This window comes from Sminthopsis crassicaudata, chromosome 3, assembly GCF_048593235.1.
Source record: "Sminthopsis crassicaudata isolate SCR6 chromosome 3, ASM4859323v1, whole genome shotgun sequence".
Taxonomy (NCBI): Eukaryota; Metazoa; Chordata; class Mammalia; order Dasyuromorphia; family Dasyuridae; genus Sminthopsis; species Sminthopsis crassicaudata.
The window spans coordinates 393,591,396-393,611,906 of NC_133619.1; the positions used below are offsets into that span (position 1 = coordinate 393,591,396).

Below are 20,511 nucleotides of genomic sequence, written 5' to 3' on the forward strand. Positions count from 1 at the left end.
AATGAGACTATTGTCTCCAAGAATCCAGCAAACAATGTGAGTTCTCAAAGACATATATACACATGGCGCAGATGCAGGGGGTAGACTGAGGCAAGGGCGGAGTCAGGGTGCTGAGAGTGGGAAGGGGACTCTGACAGGGTGGGGTGAGGCATTGGAGGTGAGATGGCATAATCCGGAGGAGGCACCCCGGACATGGAGAGGCACCCCGGACATGGGGAGAGACATTTGATAAGATGGTATCTGACATCCCATAGCTTGGGATGGGGAGAGCAATTCTGATATTCTAAAACAAACGATCTTTTATCCTTATCAAATATTCTGATAAAGAGCAGGAGGAGGTTTTGTAGGACTGAGCTTTGACTGAAGCTGAGAAACTGAGTCAGGACTTGGTCAGGATAATTAGGGAGACTGAGAACTGTGGCATAACATTCCAAATAGTAATTCATGGCAAAATCCTCAAAGGAAAGAAACCCAAGGCAATAACTGATAAAAAGCTGTCAATATTTCATTCACTTTAATGAAAATAATACAAAATACCTTAAAATACATCATTCCTGTTTTCCAGAGACATGCTACAGGCAATTGCCGAAGAAAGAAACACATTAAATTTGAAAAAAGGTAGGAGAGTTCAGTTTAAGGATACAGTTATAATATGTGTTCCAAAAAGTTTTTTTTGGAGTCTAATTATAAGCCCTCTCCTGAAAATTGTTTCCTATATTGAGAAAGGCTATGGTAAAGTCATTGAAATCAAGGCTTCATACATGGGACTTTAAGGCACTTTTGGGGGGCATTCTAAAATATCAAAATCTTTTACGATGAAAGACCATGTCTTTCCCCTCTTATTAAGAATTCTGAATGGGGGGGACTTTTAAAACTGTTTTAAAGTTATTCTTTAATAGTTGAAATAATATTGTACATAGTCACTGCTCCCAAAAGGATTATCACTTAAAGAAATCACCTTTACTAGTTTCAACAGTATGAAAGAGAATTTAGTGAAATTCGTCACCGGAACTATTGGAGGGGAGAATTATTGAAATATTATTTATAACATGGCCATTCTGAAATGTATTCCCACACTCTCAACACTGAGCCAGATCGCTGAAATTCAGTGAAAGATGCATAGACACATAGATTAGGTACACATACACATATATGCTTTATAAAAAAACTTCAGCAAAAATTACAAAACTGAAAAGAATATACAATGTTAAGTTTACTTCTTCCACAGCCTCTCTGCCAATGAGAGATTTATACTTTTTTTTAGGCTAGGACTAGGATTTTTTCTTTTCCTTCTCCTTCTCCTTCTCCTTCTCCTTCTCCTTCTTCTTCTTCTTCTTCTACTTCTTCTTCTTCTTCTTCTACTTCTTCTTCTTCTTCTTCTTCTTCTTCTTCTTCTTCTTCTTCTTCTTCTTCTTCTTCTTCTTCTTCTTCTTCTTCTTCTATTTCTACTTCTACTTCTTCAATATTGTGACAATCGAGCTTCTGTAACTTGCCAAGGGTCACATAACTATCAAGTATTAAGTGTCTGAGGCTAGATTTGAACTCAGGTCCTCCTGACTCCAGGACTGATGCTCTATCCAGTGAGCTAGGTTTTTTTTTCAAAACTGGCAATGAGACAATGGCAATTGTTCAGTGTAGATTTCATTTCCATCAGTTTTTGTTATAGCAAATATTCTCCTTCTTTCTGCATGTGTTCATCAATGTTTACTTGGGCTGCTCTGAAATCTATAATTTCATCATTTCTGATGGTGCTAAAATATATTTTCCATAGTTGCCATTATGACTTCTGATCCAAATGGAAAGGCCTTCTGTTTTCAATTTTTTCTTCTTAATTTTAAAATATATTGAAAGCATCATACCATACACAACAAAGTAATGAAAATAGAAAAAGGAATAAAAGCATTGTCATTTGTACATGCCTAAAAAAAGGATTCAAAATAAGAGGTTGGTAGCATAAGAGCTTGGTAACGGATGTCCTCTGGCCTCAAGTTCTGGTTCAGTTCTCTCCTCTATCCTGAAACATTAAATTAAGATCTCTCCTCTCCTCTAACTGCCTGCAGCCTTCTTATCCAGTGTTTCTGCACTCCCTTAACTTGATCGCAGTTCCTTTTCCCCCCTGGTCAAGTATATGTACTACAAGTAGGCCTAGTGTTGCTTATCAGCAGAGGTTGTCTGTATCTTTTCTACACAGTAAGCAAAGTGAAATTTCTTGTGTTTGGGGCTGAGGCTTTATCCAATCCAACCAATCTCAAGGCTAGCTCTTCACTTACTGTTTTAAGTTGAAGTAACCTTGAAAGTATTTACAGTTTTAAAGAAGGCAAATTCTCTTCCTAGCCTCTTCAGATCTTTTCCTATTGTCCCAGGATGACCTTCAGTCACCTCCAGCTTCTATTGGTTTTTAATTGGTCTAAATAAGCCCAGAAGTGCAGATATTGGTCTTATTTGTAAAGAAAATGGAAAGAGTCTAGAATTTTCTGTACTGTCCACAATTTCCCTCAGCAGCTTTTTTATTTCCTTTATAACATTTGATTAATTTTTTAAAATAGATTTTCCACTACAGGTTTTAGTGATTCTGCTCCCACAACAGATGTCTCCTATTTGTTTTGCTATTCTACCTGAGTCTTCTTCAGGATCTATATAAAGAGCATGCCCTACTCAGCATGAATGGCTGTCTGCTCCAAGGCTTTTTGTTCTTTTCACTTTGCTGTCCATACTATCTTGCTTTGTGATTTTGTTTTTATTTTTGTTTTCTTTTGTTTTTGATCATGCAATTGAGGTTAAATGACTTGCTCAGGAGCACACAGCTAGTAAGTAATAAGTTTCTCAGGCAGGATTTGAACTCAGGTACTCCTGACTCCAAGGCTGGTACCTACCAGGCCATCTAGCTGCCCTTTCTTTGTAAACTCGGAATCATGTCAGCTCCCATGAGTTTAATGAATCCTCACTCCATGTAAAGAATCTATTTTCAAACATTCTAATTTATTCCTCATCTCTTAACCCCTTTCCTCTCTCCATTTAATCAATACATTGGTGCAGTTCCTTCATCACTTGAACCCTGGTTGGTTTCAAGGGTTCGCTTTCCTAAAGTCTTTATCCAGTCCACTCAGTTCCACCCTCACTGCCATACTGTTCTTTTTAAAACACAGGTCTGACCATAGTGTGGATGCAATCCTTAAAATCAGGAACCTCCTTAATAAAGTGTATAATAGTGTTTGGGATTTTGATAATCCCTCATCCTTTGTCTCTTTCTAGACTTTCTCCTTAACACCTACTTACTGTCTTCCAAGTCCAAAGACCCAGGAGCTTTTTCCTCTTCCTCAAACACCACCCTCCTTAGCAACAAAATGATGTATGTTTTCCTTTAACTGATGATAATCTTGCTGTACTTTGAAAACATGTGTATACATATATATATATATATATATATATATATATATATATATATATATATATATATATATATATATATATATATATATATATATGTATACACTCTATGGGTCAGTGAAATAAACCAATAAACCAGAGGTATTCACTGACAATTCACTGCCATACTGTTGCTTCTTGTCTCCTTGTGCCATCCTCTCACATGATGTCGTCTATTTTGCTGGTCTGAATTAGATCCTAGAAGTTTGGAACAAGTGACACCCAATGAGCCGAGAACAAAGGAATGATACTCAAGGGTCATGAGTGTGGGAATCCTGCAGGAACAGTCCTTTCAGAAACCCTCTAGATGGGGAAGGACATGGGGAAGACCTGGTAAGGAAATTTTGATTACTTTAATTTTTGACTGGGTAATTGAAAATGGGCTAAATTGACATGAAATGGCAAAGGCGGGAGACTTATGAAAAATGCTTAGTAAAATTGATAAAGAAACAAGGGCTTGCAATAACCAGGTAACAAATTAAACAATTCCTAGATATAGTGGGAAAAAACTTTCACCATGGCTCCCAAAAGAAGGGACTTTAGATCCTAAAAAATGGAAGGTGATAGGGAGAAGCTGACTGAATATTATGCTAAGCAGGGCCTTCTGTCTTCCCTCCCCACATATTTTTCCTATATAATGTTATTATGGCATTGAGCAGATAGACAATCCTATTGAGGTTTATCAGTAGGTAACTTCTTGCAACATAAACACTTGGATGGAAATTCCCAGAACAATCTAGTGGTTTCCTTCAAAGCATCACACAACAGAATTATTCTCTGATGTTCTCAGATGCCTTAAAGAGGCCTTGGCCAGATCAGTTAATGATGAGGGAGTAGTAGAAATACTTCTGAAATGGACAAAAGACTAGCCCCGTTACCCTGGGTAAAGAGGCCTCAGGCTTATAGGAAAATGTTGCTTAAACTAAATTCAGGGAAATGTTAAGTTCAGACTGGGCCTCATCCCCCGGTTCATGAGACCCTAGATTTTCCGAGAAGCCGCAGAATTCCCAGATTTTCCAAGAAGTGTGTGCCTAACAGAGTCAGGACAATATTGCAAAACATGTGGACAGGTTCTGTTGTGTGTTCACTCACATCCAGACATTTCCCCATTGTAAACGAGAAACTGTCAGTGATTCCCAAAATTTGTAACCACAAGGGCTGTACCAGGATGTGGCAAATACCCTTGAAAGTGTACCTCGCTAAAGCTTCAGGGCTGATCTCTACTAGCCTGTCCAGTGGGTTAGTCTCTGGCCAGCCAGGCAATGATGCTTTAAATTAAACAATCTGCTCTGAGCTGTCTATCTCATGTCCATCCATTTCATTTGGAGCTTCCACCGGGATAGCCTTTGGCTCACCTTCTGTGGGATCCACTGACACTGCTCACCTCCGAGGGGGTGGCCACAGGGATTGATGTTCCCCGGCCCCTGGAGAGTTTGAAACGGTGTAGGTCGATTGTACAAAAGTCCAAATTCTAATGTGGTCAATAGCATCCTGAAGGGTCCCCACAGCTGCCTGACTATCTTGTAGCCATCTGGCTGGTACTCCCCAGACCATCTGTTACATCTGTAACAAGTGGCTAAGGTGGACGCAACATCTGAGCCCTTGTTGACCCCCCAACCCAGGACTCTGTGGGAAGATCCTGAGTGTCTAAGACACATCTGGTCTGATCTGATTATCAGCAGCTTTTTGGGACCTTTTTTTCTTTTTCTCGTACTATGTGTTCTGTGTTCTGTGCAGGTGTGATTTGTCTGAGTGTTCTGTTGATTGTGGTCTGTGTTCTCTGTGTTCTGTGTGAATCTTTCAGTGTTGTTCTGTGCCCTGTGTGTCCTGTGTGATTGTTTGTCTGCTGGTTGAAGAACTCTCTTAAAGTCTTAAGACAAACTGGCCAAAAGATCTTTCCCTGAGAGATCAGGGGATTGTCAAAGTTTCCAAACACCCTTGCTGACAACCTACAAGGGGCACCGGGTGACGGTCCCAATTGTTTCTTTCTGGTGGCCGGTTGTCTCTCCTGTGTTATGTGTCTGACTCATTGGGTTGTGTTATTCCCTAATCCTCTCTGCTTCCATGGGCCAGGGTGCCTCCCAGACCCTGGGGATACCCAGACCCTCCCCTACAAGGCGTCCTTTCAGATTTTAAACAATTTTGTGCCATAGCCCAGGGATATGGTTGAAAAGGTTAACTCTGGCCAACTACAGATGCTTTGCTGCCTACAATGGCCCACTTTTGCAGTAGATTGGCCCCCTGAGGGAACCTTTGACCCCATGATCTGGCTGAGGGTTAAGCAGATAATTTTTGGGGAACCAGGACATCCTGACCAAATTCCATACATATTGAATTGGCTGAAGTTTAAACCTCCTGGCAAAATTCAGATACAGGTTCTGAGCTGCCCTAGCACTGTGGAGGTGGTCAGAAAAATGCTAGCCTTGCCTTTCAGGTGTCCAAGAAATCTCCCCACCCTCTATTACTCTCCCCTCCAGGCCCAATGGACCCCCTTTCCTTGGCCCTGCCTCCTCCTGCTCCTAACCCCTCTGCCCCTCCCCCAGAGTCCTGACATGCCCCTCCTCCTTAGGCACCAGCTGTCATTTCTTTTTTTTTTCTCTGTTTTCTGCACCATGGCCACCTCACACTAGGGGAGGTTCTGTGTATGCAATAATGGATGAAGCAGACTCACCTCTGCTAGCCACCCCTTTGTGCAACCTTTGCACGCTTTCCCCACCACTCTTTTCCCCCTGAGGCAGATCCTAACTACTGAGGCACAAAATGGCCCCTTTATGGTATAGGTCCCTTTTGCTACTAGTGAGCTGTACAATTGGAAACAGCAGAAGCCTCCTTTTTCCCGAAAAACCACAGTCCCTTTTTTCCCTGTTAGTGACCGTTTTCTACATCCACCAACCTAAGTGGGTGGGTGGGTGGGTGGGACTGTCAACAGCTCCTGCATGTCCTCTTCACCACTGAAGAAAGGGAGAGGATTCTAGGGGAGGCCCGTAAAAGAGTCCTTGGTCCAGATGGAAACCCCACAACAGACACAGAGAGTCGCTTGCGTGTCCTAACCGAGTCCCCTCCTGATTGGGACCCCAATATTCATCAAGGTAAGGAGGCTCTTGACAGGTATCACCAGTTTCTGTTAGGGGGGTTTGTGGGAGGCAGTTAGGAAACCGAGGAATATGTGAAAATTCACTGAAATCAGACGTGGAAAAAACAAGTCCCTGCCAAGTATCTAGAGCGTCTTATGGAAGCCTAGGGAGCCTACACACCCATCGACCCAGAGGACCCTAAAGACTGGCAGGCAATAGTTATTGATTTTGTGTCCAATTCAGCCTCTGCTATTTGCAAGAAGATCCAGAAATGTGATGGATTCGAGAGAAAGAGGCTAACTGAACTCTCAGAGGTGTCCAAGAGGGTCTATGACAATAGGGAGGATGGCACCGTTAAACAGACCAAGACAGTTGCCAAGGTGGTAGTTGCCAAGTTAGCAGAAACTCAAGCTCAGACCCCTAACCCCAGGGGACCCCGTAGATATGGGGTCCCCTGATCCACACAGAAGCGGGGGTGTTCAACCAGACCACCCCTGTCTCCTGATCAGTGTGCATATTGCCAACATTCAGGACACTGGAAAAATGAGTGCCCGAGCCAATAGCCCAGAGAACAATTAGTTTCTCTGACTCCCCAGTAGGGGGGGGCCCGACTCCATAATGATCCCTCTATACCCCCAGGAGCTGAGGGTAACCTCAGATGTTGGGGGTCTTCCTGTTTCCTTTTTTTCAACTCTGGGGGCGGCTGCCTCAGTACTTCAACAGTCTTATGGCCGTCTAAGTTCCCACTCTATCCAAGTTCAGGGGGCTACAGAAGCGTCCCAGACAGCCCCGCTCACACCTTCTCGAACCATTAACTATCTCGAACCAGTAACGCATTCTTCTCCCCGTGGTCCCAGACTGTCCCCATGCCCTCCTCGGGTGAGACTTTCTATACAAGCCACAAGGCACTATCTCCTTTGAAGGACCCTTTCCTTCAGTCGCCCTGGGCCTTCTGCAGTTAATGGTGACATGTCCTTTAGCTGAGGAATCCCACATGCTTACACTCACTAAGTCCAGAAACCGGTCAGTAGATTGCTCTTCACTCCTTATTGAGCTTCAATAGGCTGTCCCTGGGGAATGGGCTGAGACCAATTCTTTTGCTTTTGTGTCTCATCAGCCCCAGTAGTCATGCAGCTCCTGGCTACTGTGACTGCAGTTTGAGTTAATCAGTACCCCCTAGGGCAACCCACCTTGCTGGGCCTCAAGCTTCACATTGATGGACTCCTTGAGGCTGGGGTCCTCCGGCCGTGCTGGAGTCCCTGGAACTCCCCACTGATGCCTGTGTGCAAGCCTGGGTCCGGGGATCTACAACCAGTGCAAGACTTTTGGGAGGTCAATTCTCAGGTGGAGACAGTGCTCCCTATGGTTCTGAATCCTTACAAGTTTCTTTCTTTCCTTGACCCTGGCCATGGGTGGTATACTGTTTTGGATCTGAAAGATGCTTTCTTCTCTATGCCCCTGGCGCCCGTAAGTCAGCCCCTCTTTGCCTTTACCTGGACCGACCCCCATACAGGGATCGTGTCACAACTTACATGGGCCTGAAGGGACATAAACCCCACAGCCGGTATATCAAGAAAAATGCGGACGGAATGAAGGACAAGATGGCTGGAGAACTCCTCAAGGCCAAGGAATACTCCCAAGAATGGCAATTTTGCCCTTCATAACAAGTATGCATAGCCTCACACACCTGGGCAGCGCCTGACTCTATGAACTCCTGTGCCATTTCTACAGTCCTGCAATGAAGCAAGTCACAGAATCAGGGGCAAGGAGGTGACTGGAATGGGCAAAGTTAACCCAGCCCCTCAGAAGCCAGTCCCTGCAAATGGGCCTAGAGGCAGCCAGCATGGATAACACTAGGAAGTGGACTTCACCCAAATGGAGACAGGGTTTTGGGGGGATATGGATACCTCTTGGTGTTTCTGGATACCTTCACTGGGTGAAAAGAGCCATTCCCTACAAAATCCGAGTCAGTGACAATTGTAGCTTTAGATTCAGGATGCCTTCCTTCATTGGATCTGATAAGGGGCCTGCTTTTGTTTCTCAGACAGTCCAAGCTCTATCCAAATTCCTGGGAGTTCAATGGAAACTACACTGTGTGTACTGACTCCAGAGTTCAGGGCAGGTAGAAAGGATGAATAGGTCTTTAAAGGCACATATAAGCTGCTAAACTTAAACTTGAAACCAGTAAGTCTTGGTGAGCCTCCTTCCCTTTGCCCTGCTTGGGGGCGGATGCTCAGCTAATTCATCTACACACACACACACACACACACACACACACACACACACACACACACTCTCTCTCTCTCTCTCTCTCTCTCTCTCTCTCTCTCTCTCTCTCTCTCTCTCTGAAGTCCCTTTTGGTGCATCCCTGGCCGTTGTGCCCAGAATAGTGCAGCAAATTCCCCTTGACTTCACTAATAAATCTTGGTTAAGTCTTTACAGGCCCTGTTGGAATTCCAGAGTGCTGTGAAGAATTTGCATGGCGCAGCAGCCAAACATGAGCCCCCTGATCCTCTGGCAGACTCGACCCTTGGACCAGGAGACTGGGTCCTCACCAAGAAACTTCCTTGAGGAGCTTCCTCGGAGCCTAAATGGACCAGGCCTTATCCAGATGCTGTTTGAATGACCCCAATGATGGAGAACTCAGAAAAATAATATATCAATTATTTAGAAAAAAAAAAAAAGAAAAGGATGTTGCTGCTGAGCAGTATACTGGCAACTAAAAGTTGAAAAGGATGCCAAGACAAATAAGAGGGAAACATTTTAATTCATGAAGGATATTCCCAATAAATTGTAAGCTTCCACAGGAAAGGGGTTTCTTTAGCTTCTTTTTGTATCTCCAACACTCCAATCAATATCTGGCACACAATAGGTGCTTAATAAATGTTGATTTCTGTCTCTTCACCTAGACTCCAAGCTACTTAAAGTGACTTTCTCCTTCAACCTTCCAGAGGACTTCATTATGCTCCGTTTTGATACTTATCATGTCAGATTATAATTATCTGTGTCTAGCTTATCCCTTTCATGAATAGAGGGGCCATATATTATATAACTTTTCATCTACCTTGTAAGATGTTCACCAGCTTTAGAGCTGAGCCCAACTTGAGATAATATAGAGAACAATCACTTCTTTTAAAGAGAAGGAAAATGAGGCTCAAAGTGTTTAAACCACTTGTCTAATGTAATATAGGGATTGAGAGGCAGCTAGATGGCACAGTAGAGTGCTGAGTTTAGAGTCAAGAAGACAACTTCAAATTGAACCTCAAACACTTAGTTATTGTGTATCCTGGACAAGTCACTTAACAATTGTCTGTCTCAATTTCTTCATCTGGAACATGGGTATTATAAGAATACCTACCTCCTGTAGCTGCTGCAGGATAAAATAAGAGAATATTTGTAAAGTACTTTGAAAACCTTAAACTGCTATAAATACTAGTGATAATTGAGTAAATAGGGCAGAATTTGAATGCAAGTACTTATGCTCACCCAGTTTCAGAAAAGGAAGAGGCCCAAGAATCCTGTCACATCATTTAAAAAACAAGGGGACTCTTGAGAAGTTTCAGGGAATTGTCTGAGGTCAAACAGATAAGGAGCAGGTTAGATTTGAACCCAGATGTTTGTGACTGCAAATTTAACACACTACCCATTAATCCACATTGCCTTTTCCTTCAAAAAAAGGGAGTGCTAAGTACATCCAAGGAATATAAAAATGCTTGTTGAGTGGACTCGGCCTTCTGGGGTTTTTTGACTGTTCTGCCCTTCTGCCCCATTCCCCAAGGGAAGCAGAGTTCTTTAAATATATCTTTGAGTGGTTCACTAAGTTCCAGGAGTTGCCTCAAATAAATAATGGGTTCGGAAAAGGGTTAGTCTGTAAGTGCCCATCATGGGCTAAAATGCATGCTGTGCTTGGATGCCACCAACAGGTGGAGGCTAAGGGGGATCGTTTTTCAGAGAAACCTTGATCACCTCAGAGAAAGCATCTCATGACCCCTCAGGCAGCTGGCCACAAGTGGGCAAATGGTGCTAAGTCAGGCCTCTGCTTGCAACTGAAGAAAGACTAGCCAGGAAACATGAGAAGTACTGAGACTTTGGGTGTGTATGAGGATTTTTTGAGAAGCACATTCAGTCCATCTTCTGTGCTCCTAACAGTGATGGCTGGAGGACTCAGAGGGATGGAAGGCATTTATTTGTTCCATCTGACAGGGAAGGAAAATCAGCCTCTGAGAGGAGAGGTGATAGATCCAAGTCCAGCTCTAATTACAATTCAGGTGTCTAGGTTTCCTTATCCAAGGAATATTCACAGACAGAAACAAGTGAAAAACAAGAATCTGTCATAGCATACAGCTGTTCTCTGCCTGGCCCTGAGGAAGATGTATTGGAGAATGACATAATTCAAGCAGGAATGGCCAAAGAGAGTAAAACAAGGAGAGGATGTAGAGACCTCAATAGATGGTCCATTGAAGGAGGTAGATACCAGAGGATAGTATCAGATGACCTGAATTCAAATCCTGACAATGCTCCTAAGTGCCTAAGTGGACACGAGGGTAAAATGAGGGGCTTTGTCTCAAAAGACCTTCCAACTCCAAAAGCTAGGAATACAAGCAGCATTGATTAGGCACCTACTGTTTTCAGAACTGGCAAGTAAGTGGCAGATAGTGCATGGGGCATGGGGCATGACCTTAGATACTTATTAACTGTATTAACCTAGATATGACACTTATCCCTGTTTGCCTCAGTTTCCTCATCTACAAAGTGAGACAAATCAATGGCAAAGCACTCTAGTGTCTTTGCCAAGAAAACTCCAAATGGGGTCTTTCAAAGGATCAGTCATGACTCATCAACTAAACAACAAAGTGTATGGAACTCTGGTTGGAGGCTCAGCGAACTCTAAGTTGAGATAAGATGGGTCCCTTCCCTCATGAGTTTTGGAATTCCTCATGGCATTTGGAATAAGACTTGAACTATGATAACTGTGATGTAAACAATTGTGATATAATCTTGTGCTCAATATTAGAGAACTGAAAACACGGTATTGGGTGAGTTCCAAGGGGAGAAAGCTGTTACTCCCATGCATACATACATGGAGCAGATGGTATTTGGAAGTGATTACATCAGTAACTGGACATCCACGTAGTGCACTACATAGAGTATTCTGGAGTCAGGAGGACTCCTTCTCCTATGTTCAAATCCAGTCTCAGATATTTATTCGCTGTGAGACATGGAGCAAGCCATTTCACCCTGTTTCCCTCAGTTTTCTTATCTGTCAAATATTCTAGAAAAGGGAATATAAACCACTCCAACATCTGGCAAGAACAGCTCACAAAGGGTCAGAAGTGACTGGAAAATGACTGAAAAAGGAGATCAGTCTCTAGATTTAAGAGGTAAAGGGTCCTGACCTAGCTTTCTTTTCTAACTGTGGTCCTGTCCCCTCCTCTCTTGGGCCTCAGTTCCCTCAGCTGTCAGAAGCTGGGTGAGGGGGTGATCAGGCTTGTGTCCAGTTAAAGCAGGTGTTCAACCACACCCATTTGACATGTGAAGAAACACACTCAGGGAGCCAAAGTAATTATGTCCATGGTAACTAGGGTGTGCTGCAGTTAGCTTGTACCAGCTCTGGAGGGCCAGCCCCAGTGTAACTTTTTACATTTGGGATATTGGTAAATTTTAAATCAGAGCTTGATTTACTTTTTGTTCACTGTTTAGGCTTAAGAAAGTGTTGCAGAAAATTAAATTTCAAAGCATGTCGTGTATATTTTTGTATTTTTGAGGGGATGGTAGTTAAACATTTACCAGAACACACCTGTAGCTACACACATTGATGCTCAATCCCAATTGGATCTCAGGTTTCCCAACTCCTGGCAGGAGTTGTGTCATTGATTGTAACACCAGCACCATGTTCTGATCACACTAGACAAAATCTCCTGGCTATAGTATTTGTTGTTAGAACCCTGACAAACCAGACCACTGACCAAAATGGCAGAGGCTCACCCTGTAAGGTAAGAAAGTGAGCTCCTCATATTTTTAAGACCTTCACTAAGCATAATATGCAATAGAAATAAACTGCAACCTTTCCCAGTAAGATCAGGAGTGAAAAAGGTTGCCCATTATCACCATTACTATTCGATATAGTACTAGAAACGCTAGCCTCGGCAATAACAGCTGAGAAAGAGATTCAAGGAATTAGAGTAGGAAATGAGGAAATCAAACTATCACTCTTTGCAGATGACATGATGGTATACTTAGAGAACCCCAAAGACTCTGCTAAAAAGCTATTAGAAATAATTCAGAATTTTAGCAAAGTGGCAGGATACAAAATAAATCCACATAAATCCTCAGCATTCTTATATATCCCCAACAAAATGCAACAGCAAGAGATACAAAGAGAAATTCCATTGCAAACAAATGTTGAGAGTATAAAATATTTGGGAATCCATCTACCAAAGAATAGTCAGGAATTATATGAGAAAAATTACAAAACACTTGCCACAAAAAATAAAGTCAGATTTAAATAATTGGAAAGATATTTAGTGCTCTTGGATAGGCCGAGCGAATATAATAAAGAAGACAATACTCCCCAAACTAATCTATTTATTTAGTGCTATACCAATCAGACTCCCAAGAAACTATTTTAATGACCTAGAAAAAATAACAACAAAATTCATATGGAAGAATAAAAGGTCGAGAATTGCAAGGGAACTAATGAAAAAAAAATCAGAGGAAGGTGGTCTACGTGTACCTGATCTAAAGCTATATTATATAGCAGCAGTCACCAAAACCATTTGGTATTGGCTAAGAAATAGACCGGTAGATCAGTGGAACAGATTAGATACAAAGGACAAAAAGGGTACATCTATAGCAATCTAATCTTTGACAAACCCAAAGATACCAACATTTGGGACAAAAATTCATTATTCGGAAGAAACTGTTGGGAAAACTGGAAATTAGAATGGCAGAAATTAGATATGGATCCACACTTAACACCATATACCAAGATAAGATGAAAATGGGTCCATGATTTAGGCATAAAGAATGAGATAATAAAAAGATTAGAGGAACAGAGAATAGTCTACCTCTCAGACCTGTGGAGGAGGAAGGAATTTATGACCAGAGGAGAATTAGAGATCATTATTGATCACAAAATAGAAGATTTTGATTACATCAAACTAAAAAGTTTCTGTACAAACAATACTAATGCAAACAAGATTAGAAGGGAATTAACAAATTGGGAAAATATTTTTAAAAGGAAAGGCTCTGACAAAGGTCTCATTTCCAAAATATATAGAGAACTGACCTTGATTTATAGGAAACCAAACCATTCTCCAATTGATAAATGGTCAAAGGATATGAACAGACAATTCTCAGGTGATAAAATTAAAACAAATTCCACTCATATGAAAGAGTGTTCCAAATCACTACTGCTCAGAGAAATGCAAATTAAGACAACTCTGATATGCCACTACACACCTGTCAGATTGGCTAAGATGACAAGAACAAATAATGATGAATGTTGGAGGGGATGTGGGAAACCTGGGACACTAATACATTGTTGGTGGAGTTGTGAAAGAATCCAGCCATTCTGGAGAGCAATTTGGAACTATGCCCAAAAAGTTGTCAAACTGTGCATTCCCTTTGACCCAGCATTGCTGTTATTGGGATTATATCCCAAAGAGATACTAAAGAGCGGAAAGAGAGCTGTATGTGCCAAAATGTTTGTGGCAGCTCTTTTTGTAGTAGCTAGAAACTGGAAGTTGAATGGATGTCCATCAATTGGAGAATGGTTGGGTAAATTATGGTATATGAAGGTTATGGAATATTATTGCTCTGTAAGAAATGACCAGCAGGAGGAATACAGAGAGGCTTAGAGAGACTTAAATCAACTGTTGCTGAGTGAAATGGGAAGAACCAGAAGATCACTATGCACTTCATCAACAATATTGTAAGAGGATGTATTCTGATGGAAGTGGAAATCTTCAACATAAAGAAGATCCAACTCACTTCCAGTTGATCAATGATGGACAGAAATAACTATACCCAGAGAAGGAGCACTGGGAAGCGAATGTGAATTGTTAGCACTACTGTCTATCTACCCAGGTTACTTATACCTTCGCAAGCTAATAATTAATGTGCAACAAAAAAAGTTATTTACACACATATATTGTATCTAGGTTATATTGTAACACATGTAAAATGTATGGGATTACCTGCCATCAGGGGGAGGGAGTAGAGGGAGGGAGGGGATAATTTGGAAAAATGAATTAAAAAAAGTATATGCAAGTCCATTTTCAGTTTTGATACTCTTTGGCAGTCTCATAATAGAAAAGCAAAGAAATAAATGTTGCCACACATCTTTAAAAAAAAAAAAAAAGAAAAAAGAAAAAAAAAAAAAAAAAAAAAAAAAGAAAGTGAGCTCCCTATGTCTAGAGGTGCAGAGTGGAGTCTGAATGACCATGTTCACCTGAAATTGATATTTCAGGGAAGTACTGATTTGATGGCCTCCAAAAGCACTCAGGGACTCCGTTCCTCTCAGTAAGTTACTCTTGTCAAACCACTTTGAAAGAATTCTCATCAATGCAATGGACCAACCTCACCTGCAGATAATTAATAATTAAGCATATTATCTGCTTGACAGTGCTAGACTCAGAGTTCAGAATGACAAATGCATTTTGGGACATGGCCCAAGTGACACTTTGTTTTTGCTTTTTCTTGACTACATATGTTTATTGCAATTGTTCTGTTTCTCATTGATGAGTGAAGGTGAGAAGAAAATACATTCTCATTAATTGATAACTAAAATAAATGTAGGCAAAAAATAAGTTCTGTAAAGTACTTTGGGAAGAAGAGAAAAATTTATGAAAATCAGAATATCATGGAGCATGGAGATTATCCAGTGGTTAAGTAGACTTGACATGGCATGATTTTAGAGATGAAGGAACTGAGAACCAGTGAGTGGATGAACCACATGACCAGTGGCTGAGAGTTCACTTGAGCCAATGTCTCCCAAGGCTTAACCTATTGATTTTTTTTCATACTTGATACACCGCTCTGAACCAGCACATATGGGAAGAGTGGAAGTTTTATTCTTCCAGGATTCTACAACTTATGATTGAAATTGGGGGATGGTACAGAATAAAGGAATTCTTCTGTACAGTGGGAAAATTCCTGGCTCTGGACTGTGATGTAGAAGTGACCTAAGGCCCCCTCTGACACATACTGCCCATATGACCACAGACAAGTCATTTCCTCTCACTCTCACTTTGTTCATCTCTACAAAGAAGGGGCTGATCTAGAAGGTCTCTAAAATCTCTAATAGCTCTAGGGATCTGATCCTAATTGAACACGAGAATGTGCAGTCAGGTCAGAAGAATCTGTAGTTGGCCACTCAAGATGAGTGGCCAGTTAAGTAATCCAATCCATATCTACAAAAAAGGCTCACCTCTACAACCTTCCTCGTCATCTAGCTTTTGTTTGAAGATCTTTACTAAGAGTGATTCTTTCCTTCTTTTTTTTTTTCTCTTTTGGGGAGGGAGTTTATTGGCAATTTGTGTATTATTCTGAACTTGAAAAACACTAACAAATATAGACATCTCCATATACAAAAGAAAAAAAAAAAGAACTGCTATTGTGGCTTTTTCCCACCCATGGTTAATCTTATTTTGTTTTGAAGCACCATTTTGAAAATTATATTTTGTTTTTGAATATGAATCTTTGTATGTCATTATAGACAAAATGGGTTTTCTAAAAGTATATATTTAGCATTTTAGTTCCAAAACTTGCTCTACAATCTGTGTTGCCCTCTGAAATTTTTAATATCTTCTTTGTATTTTTGCTAATCACTTCATTGACATTCTTTTCTTTTCTTGGCATCAATTTCACTATTCTTCTTCCAAGTCTGTCTCCCTCCCTCTAAAAAACTCTTCCTTCAAAACAAGTGGATATTGTCAAACAAAATAAATCCATACATTGGCCGTGTCTGAAACCATGTACTTCCTTTTGTACCTCTGTCAAGAGGGCAGAAACATATTTCCTCAGTCATCTTCTGGCACTGAGGTTGTTCAATGCATTGGTGAGATAAGTTCTTAGATCTTTTGAAGTCAGAGTATATCACAATTGTTTACATCACAATTATCATAGTTCAAGTCTTATTCCAAATGCCATGAGGAATTCCAAAACTCATGAGGGAAGGGACCCATCTTATCTCAACTGAAGAGTTCGTTGAGCCTCCAACCAGGGTTCCATACACTTTGTTTAGTTGTTGAGTCATGAGTGATCCTTTGAAAGACCCCATTTGGAGTTTTCTTGGCAAAGACACTAGAGTGCTTTGCCGTTTCATTGTCTCACTTTGCAGATGAGGAAACTGAGGCAAACAGGGGTAAACGCCTTATCTCGGTTTATACAGTTAATAAGTATCTAAGGTCATGCCCCATGCCCCATGCACTATCTGCCACTTACTTGCCAGTTCTGAAAACAGTAGGTGCCTAATCAGTGCTGCTTGTATTCCTAGCTTTTGGAGTTAGAAGGTCTTTTGTGACAAAGCCCCTCATTTTACCCTCGTGTCCACTTAGGCACTTAGGAGCAGAATCAGGATTTGAATTCAGGTCATCTGGTACTATCCTCTGGTATCTACCTCCTTCAATGGACCATCTATTGAGGTCTCTACATCCTCTCCTTGTTTTACTCTCTTTGGCCATTCCTGCTTGAATTATGTGATTCTCCAATACACCTTCCTCAGGGCCAGGCAGAGAACAGCTGTATGCTATGACAGATTCTTGTTTTTCACTTGTTTCTATCTGTGAATATTCCTTGGATAAGGAAAGCTAGACACCTGAATTGTTATGAGAGATGGACTTGGATCTATCACCTCTCCTCTCAGAGACTGATTTTCCTTCCCTGTCAGATGGAACAAATAAATGCCTTCCATCCCTCTGAGTCCTCCAGCCATCACTGTTAGGAGCAAAGAAGATGGACTGAATGTGCTTCTCAAAAAAGCCTCATACAAACCCAAAGCCTCAGTACTTCTCATGTTTCCTGGCTAGTCTTTCTTCAGTTGCAAGCAGAGGCCTGACTTAGAACCATTTGCCCACTTGTGGCCAGCTGCCTGAGGGGTCATGAGATGCTTTCTCTGAGGTGATCAAAGTTTCTCTGAAAAACGATCCCCCTTAGCCTCCACCTGTTGGTGGCATCCAAGCTCAGCATGCATTTTAACCAATGATGGGCACCTACAGGTTAACCCTTTTCTGAATCCATTATTTATTGGAGGCAACTCCTGGAACTTAGTGAACCACTCAAAGATATATTTAAAGAACTCTGCTTCCCTTGGGGAATGGGGCCAAAGGGCAGAACAGTCAAAAAACCCCAGAAGGCCGAGTCCACTCAACAAGCATTTTTATATTCCTTGGATGTACTTAGCACTCCCTTTTTTTGAAGGAAAAGGCAATGTGGATTAGTGGTTAGTGTGTCAAATTTGCAGTCACAAACATCTGGGTTCAAATCTAACCTGCTCCTTATCTGTTTGACCTCAGACAATTCCCTGAAACTTCTCAAGAGTCCCCTTGTTTTTTAAATGATGTCACAGAATTCTTGGGCCTCTTCCTTTTCTGAAACTGGGTGAGCATAAGTACTTGCATTCAAATTCTGCCCTATTTACTCAATTATCACTAGTATTTATAGCAGTTTAAGGTTTTCAAAGTACTTTAAAATATTATTTTATCCTGACAGCAGCTACAGGAGGTAGGTATTCTTATAATACCCATGTTCCAGATGAAGAAATTGAGACAGACAATTGTTAAGTGACTTGTCCAGGATACACAATAACTAAGTGTTTGAGGTTCAATTTGAAGTTGTCTTCTTGACTCTAAACTCAGCACTCTACTGTGCCATCTAGCTGCCTCTCAATCCCTATATTACATTAGACAAGTGGTTTAAACACTTTGAGCCTCATTTTCCTTCTCTTTAAAAGAAGTGATTGTTCTCTATATTATCTCAAGTTGGGCTCAGCTCTAAAGCTGGTGAACATCTTACAAGGTAGATGAAAAGTTATATAATACATGGCCCCTCTATTCATGAAAGGGATAAGCTAGACACAGATAATTATAATCTGACATGATAAGTATATGAAAAAAGGAGCATATGTTATGCATAATCTGACATCAAAAGTGTATTATAAAGGAGCATAATGAAGTCCTCTGGAAGGTTGAAGGAGAAAGTCACTCTAAGTAGCTTGGAGTCTAGGTGAAGAGACAGAAATCAACATTTATTAAGCTCCCATTGTGTGCCAGATATTGATTGGAGTGTTGGAGATACATAAAGAAGCTAAAGAAAGCCCTTTCCTCTGGAAGCTTCCAATTTAATGGGAATATTCTTCATGAATTAAAATGTTTCCCTCTGATTTGTCTTGGCATCCTTTTCAACTTTTAGTTGCCAGTATACTGCTCACCAGGAACATTCTTTTCTTTTTTTTTTCTAAATTGTTAATATATTATTTTTCTAAGTTCCCCATCATTGGACGCATTCCAGGAGAATCTGGATAAAATATATAGAGAACTGACCCTAATTTATAAGAAATGAAACCATTCTCCAATTGATAAATGGTCAAAGGATATGAACAGACAATTCTCAGAAGATGAAATTGAAACTATATCCACTCATATGAAAGAGTGTTCCAAATCACTACTTATCAGAGAAATGCAAATTAAGACAACTCTGAGATACCACTACACACCTGTCAGATTGGCTAAGATGACAGGAACAAAGAATGATGAATGTTGGAGGGGATGTGGGAAAACTGGGACACTGATGCATTCTTGGTGGTGTTGTGAAAGAATCCAGCCATTCTGGAGAGCAATTGGGAACTATGCCCAAAAAGTTGTCAAACTTTGCATATCCTTTGACCCAGCATTGCTGCTATTGGGCTTATATCCCAAAGAAACACCGAGGAGGGGAAAGGGACCAGTATGTGCCAAAATGTTTGTGGCAGCTCTTTTAGTAGTGGCTAGAAACTGGAAGATGAATGGATGCCCATCAGTTGGAGAATGGTTGGGTAAATTCTGGTATATGAAGGTTATGGAATATTATTGCTCTGTAAGAAATGACCAGCAGGAGGAATACAGAGAGGCTTGGAGAGACTTACATCAACTGATGCTGAGTGAATTGAATAGAACCAGAAGATCACTGTACACTTCAATGTTGTATGAAGATGTATTCTGATGGAAGTGGATATCTTCAACATAAAGAAGATCCAACTCACTTCCAGTTGATCAATGATGGACCGAAACAACTGCACCCAGAGAAGGAACACTGGGAAGTGAATGTAAATTGTTAGCACTACTGTCTATCTACCCAGGTTACTTATACCTTCGGAATCTAATACTTAATGTGCAACAAGAAAATGGGACTTTCACACATATATTGTATCTAGGTTATATTGTAACAGATGTAAAATGTATGGGATTGCCTGTCATCAAGAAGAGGGAGTAGAGGGAGGGAGGGGATAATTTGGAAAAATGAATACAAGGGATAATGTTAAAAATTACTCATCCATATATAATGTCAAAAAAGTATAAATAAAAATTTAAAAAATTGTTATCTGGTTATTGCAAGCCCTTGTTTCTTTATCAATTTTACTAAGCATTTTTCATAAGTCTCCCGCCTTGGCCATTTCATGTCAAATTGGCCCATTTTCAATTACTCAGTCAAAAATTAAAGTAATCAAAACATCCTTACCAGGTCTTCCCCATGTCCTTCCCCATCTGCAGGGTTTCTGAAGGGACTTTTCCTGCAGGATCCCCACACTCATGACCCTTGAGTATCACTGCTTTGTGCTCGGCGCTTTGGGTGCCACTTGTTCCAAGCTTCTGGGACCTAATTCTGACCAGCAAAATAGATCTAATCATGTGAGAGGATGGCACAAGGAGACAAGAAGCAACAGTATGTCAGTGAATTGTCAGTGAATACCTCTGGTTTATTTCACTGACCCATAGAGTATGTATATACATATACATACATACATATATATATA

The 20,511-nt window shown here is 41.0% G+C and overlaps 1 protein-coding gene across 1 annotated transcript in view; it reads right to left on the minus strand.

Moving 5' to 3' along the window:
* Positions 1-20,511, minus strand: part of LOC141562174 (uncharacterized) — a 74,969-nt gene that overhangs the window by 11,278 nt on the left and 43,180 nt on the right. The window contains exon 3 of the mRNA XM_074302185.1: positions 20,217-20,360. Within this exon, the coding sequence (XP_074158286.1) occupies positions 20,302-20,360 (59 nt within the window). The 3' untranslated portion in view covers positions 20,217-20,301. The remainder of the gene's footprint in view (positions 1-20,216; positions 20,361-20,511) is intronic.